Source organism: Barbatula barbatula, assembly GCF_947034865.1.
Source record: "Barbatula barbatula genome assembly, chromosome: 8".
Classification (NCBI taxonomy): domain Eukaryota; kingdom Metazoa; phylum Chordata; class Actinopteri; order Cypriniformes; family Nemacheilidae; genus Barbatula; species Barbatula barbatula.
The window spans coordinates 12,401,139-12,406,081 of NC_136771.1; the positions used below are offsets into that span (position 1 = coordinate 12,401,139).

General features: G+C 39.8%; 1 protein-coding gene across 1 annotated transcript; it reads right to left on the minus strand.

Moving 5' to 3' along the window:
* Window positions 1-1,629: 1,629 nt before the first annotated feature.
* On the minus strand, window positions 1,630-3,026 carry kctd12.2 (potassium channel tetramerisation domain containing 12.2). The gene has a single exon (XM_079463425.1). The coding sequence runs from the start codon at window positions 2,978-2,980 to the stop codon at window positions 2,159-2,161; it is 822 nt and encodes a 273-aa protein (XP_079319551.1). The 5' UTR covers window positions 2,981-3,026; the 3' UTR covers window positions 1,630-2,158.
* Window positions 3,027-4,943: the final 1,917 nt, after the last annotated feature.

Sequence of the window (4,943 nt, forward strand, 5' to 3'; positions counted from 1 at the left end):
GTATTCCACTGAAATATTACAATCCATAAGAGAGAGACGCTGACATATTTTTAAAACTCTGGAAAATATTTTGGAAGTATCCGTTGACTATAATTTGTCTTGCAATTCTGTTTCAGTTTAGCACTGAATGTGGGGCTTTTTTTACTGTAGTCACAATAAAGAGAAGGACTTTTGTGTGTTTTGAGGAACTGATCAAATGTCATGACAGTGTGTTATTGTGTAGGCAGAGTGCATCAAGAAGGAACCAAGAGTTAAGCTTGTGAAAACAGTTAGCCATGCTATTGCATTAAGCAGTCTTTGAACTGTTTTGTCATTTACTAAAGCACATTAACTCCTGTGTCATCATCAATGACAGTTAACATTTTGAAAAACAAAGTTGCAGCCTTTTCGGTCTTAAGTTCACAATAACACAAGGATTTGAATCACTTTATCACAGAGATTGTTATTGTTCATTGAAGTTTAGTGATATTTTATATCCTGTAACTCAATTATTGTCTTACATTATTATCAACATTGTGTTAAAGGGGTAATTCACCCCAAAATAAACATTTCCTCATCCTTTACTCGCCCTCAGATTGCTCGAAACCCAGTATAAATGTGTATGTTTTGATAAACACAAAGAAATATATTTGGAAGAATGTCAGAAACCAAACAGATCTCATCCCTCATTGACTCCTATAGAATATATATTTATTTTCCCCATTATGGTAGTAAATGGGGGATGAGATCTGTTTGGTTACTGACATTCTTCCAAATGTATTCCTTTGTGTTTAGCAGAACAAAGAAATGTATGAAGGTTTGGAAAAATCTGAGGGCGAGTAAATGATGACAGGATTTGAATTTTCACGTAAACAAACGTATTGACATAAATGTATTATCTGTCTCTCCTATTTCTTTTCATTAGGACATGCAGCATGTAGCCTATTGAGTTTGCAAAAAAGTGAATGCGTTCAGTCTTTTAGCTGCTCATCTGCTTTCTCTCTTCCTCTTGGTACAACTTCCTATGGAGAGAGAAGTTGTTAGTGTCTTTGTGCTTTTGACACTCTCCAGGTGGTCCAGTATTTCAGTGATACTGTAAGCAACAGTTTTACAAATTAAAATATGTTTCTGTTTTGTAAACCTCTGATATTTGAAGTGTATTTATGAAGTGAAAGCATCTTTAATAGCCTTTGTGCTTTGTGTGTGTGTGTGCAGCCAATCACAGAACTGCTAGCAGAGACAGGCCTAGTTCCTGTTCTCTGTCTCTGAATACTCCATCTGTTTCCTCAGGCCAGACAATGTTTCTTCTAGAGTCACATTCACGTCTCCTTTCTGAGTCCCTGCCCAGTACCTCAACTTTTGTAGTAACACCAAAACACTCGCTGCTAGAGCATACCGCATTTTTGCAAGTGCATTTTTTCTGGTTTTAGTAGTCCTATGCTTTGTGACAGAACATGACCTGGGGTTAAAGACAGTACACCACAACCTAGCTAGCTTCTGTATAATTTCACACTTCATGCACACCTTTTTCCGTGTAGGCCTACTTAATATTAGACTGCAGTATGTGTGAACAGTGTGTCACTCAAACCATTTGTTTTGCTGCAAAACGTCTTGTTATTCAGAGTCCCAAATCAAGCATGTCTTTCATAATTAGTTTATTCTGTGTAAAGCCAGCGGATATCTTTGCTAAGATTTAAAGGTTTGGTACATAAAAGTGCAAATACATAAAACAAAGTATTCTCTATTGGGAGGGTTCAAGGTTTTCTGTAAAAGCATTTGTCATGGAACAGGCTGCTTGAGGATGTTGCTTTAGCATGTGCTCTTAATAAAACTGTGAGGATAATCTCATATCATCTGATGACAAGTACTAAATTCACAAATGCCAAGGAGCATAAACGAGTAACATTTTGTCTCAGTGTACGTTTGTGCTTTCTCACACTCTTTTAGCTGAACGCCATACATTGCCACCAGTGGCTTGTAAAGACATTTGCATTCTAGGAAACATACAACAGAATAGCTTGTTGTTAAATCGTTACTTCCAAAATACGCACAAAACCCTATCTAGTCCCTATATAATGAGTCATGTTGCACTTTCGTATAGTGCGTAACGAACGGATGGAAGATGCGTGTCCAAGAAGTGATTTCAAAGAAACAAAAAGATTCACAATGTGAGTCCCCTTTACTCCCTGCTAAACACATACTCGGTGTAACTCGTCCAGATTTTGTCCTCGCTGGGGTCGTTGCCCGCGTACGCGCAGGTTCCCGTGGAGCTACAAGCAACCATGTGGAAGCCCATCTCCGCCAGCCTGTCAAAGGCTTGCTCCAGGAAATTATATTTCAGGTAATACCGAGATGTGTACCTCTCCGGAGGTCTGTCGGGGTCTCTGCTCTCGTTCAGGGTATCCCCAAAAACTTCTTTGGCAAGAGACGTTTTTCCGCACACGGTGATCCTCGCCACCCGTCGAAATTTGGCATCCTGTTGGATGTCTCGTCCTATGGTGTAGGACCCCCTGTACCCGATGGTTATGTAGCCGGTTTTTCTCACGTCCAGTAACGGAGACCGAGGGCCAGGGCTGGTGATGCTGGTGCCGGCTAGCGCGCCGGAGAGCGCAGCCTCCTCCGGGTCACTCTGGCACACCTCCTCGCTGACTGAGTTCTCCTTACTGACCGCAGGTCTCAGGCGTCTCGCCAGCTCCTGAAGTTGGAAGTATTCTGCCTCCTTTAGTAGGCTCGCCTTCTCTTTGAAATAATCGGGCAACACCAGAGTCTGGTCCCGCAAGTAATCCAAAACATACCTGAACAGAAAGCCGTCCCTGTCCAAAAAGAAGCGCCCTTTGCTGTCCGTCGTAAGTTCCGTGGGCTTTTTCTGACCGAACATGGCCCAGAGTAAAGAATTGGGCACGGTGAGTAAAGTTGAATGCCGCGTAACGTAAACTTGCCCTCCGACATTGAGCTCGATGATTTCGGGGAATGTGTCCGAGGATCCGCGACTCTTGTCCATCTTTGCACAGCTGCGCGAAACCTTCGGCGCAATCGCTGGACTGAAGATGAGTGCAAATAAATATTTCAGGTTTGTTTATGTAGGCTAAACCGAGTTACGTAGGAGGAGGAATCCGACGGCTGTTAACTCTTTACTACCACCGCGTTATAAAGTGAAACTGTGAAACACTAGGATTTGGTTACGAAAAGTGAGGATCTGAGCGGTATCTTTTTTTATTTTAGCATATTTTTATGCAAATGTCATTGCTACTAGGGCCACTGGATAAAAGTAAAGCTAAGAAATTAAAAAAATAAACTGGCAAGTTTGTGCAAAATCTGATGATTCGAGTCATTTGCGCGAGATTGTTCCACAGAGCACTGGACATGCTTGGAAACAAAGCAAATCTTTTGTACATGGGTTATGTCATAAAATAACCACAATTAAACTGCAACACAGAGCAGGATTTAGAAATACATTTCTTTATAAATATCTTTTAAACTTACTTTTTAGAACTGAATTAGATTTTTGTGTAACACAACCTTGACCTATAGGTAGCAGTCTAAACATTAGATGCAGGCCTCATGACAACAGCCCTAAAAGACTAACTCTCCCTTGTTCTTCATTGGCCAAATGACATTTCAAGAGTGCCGATATTGAATGTATCTGCACTGGGATTTTTCACTTTGTATCCCGCTTGTCTGCTGTTGTGACATTTTAAATCACAGTATGAGGTATGAAAGCAGGGCTGGAAGGGTATGGTTGGACAACGGTGTACCATTCTAACAGTGTTTTCTTTTGCTCTGGAAACAGGGTATCTCTTGAGCTGGAGTGAATACTTTGAGCAGGAAAAGGAAATATTCTGCCACTTTGCTCAATACAACACATACCAAAATATGCAGTAGATAAAAATTGTATTATTCAGCAGACAAACAAAAAGCTGAATTAGGTGGTACATGTAAGGTAATTATAAATATGTTTGTTTATTTTTAGTTTGAGTAGAAAGAGTGTAACAACACTAACTCAATCAATCATCAAACATGTGAGTTTGGGGTTTTTTGTTTTCAGCAATCATCATTTAACAAAAATTCTAATTTAGTGCCAAACTGTTATATAAAGGCACTAAAAGCATCAAAGGCTGAGCACCTTTGTAACCTCATAGAAACTAACCAGAAAAATCCAAAGATTTTATTTAGTACAGTTGCTAAATTAACAAATAAACAGACATCACCTGGCCTGGTTATTCCCCCGCACCTTGGTAGCAATGGATTCATTTATAATTTTTACAGAGAAACCATACGAGACAAAATAGTAAAAACTCAACCTTCAAGTCTGTCCTATGAATTAGAACCAACCATCGGCCCAAAAGAAAGGCTACAGTGTTTTTCACCTATAAAACAGGAAGATTTAATTAAACTTTTTGCAACATCTAAACCTACAACTTGCTTATTAGACCCCATACCAACTAAATTATTAAAAGAGTTACTACCCGTTGCAATTGAGCCCATTTATAACATTATCAACTCATCAATTAATCTAGGCCATGTCCCAGGACAGATGGCCGTCATTAAGCCTCTAATCAAGAAACCAAACTTAGACCCCAATGACCCAGGAAACTATAGGCCGATTTCAAATCTCCCATACCTGTCAAAAATACTAGAAAAAGTAGTGTCCGCTCAGTTATGTTTATTACAGCATAATGACATACATGAAAAATTTCAGTCAGGCTTTAGACCGCATCATAGTACTGAAAATGACAAACGTCCTGCTTATAGCATCAGATAAAGGTAACATCTCACTCGTGGTCCTGCTTGACCTTAGTGCTGCGTTCAATACTGTAGACCATAACAATTAAACGCTTAAACAATTATACCGGTATTGAGGGATACACACTATGGTTCAGATCTTACTTGTCAGACAGACATCAATTTGTCCATTTAAATGGGGAATCATCAAATCTAGCGCAAGTGAGTTATTTTACCCCAGG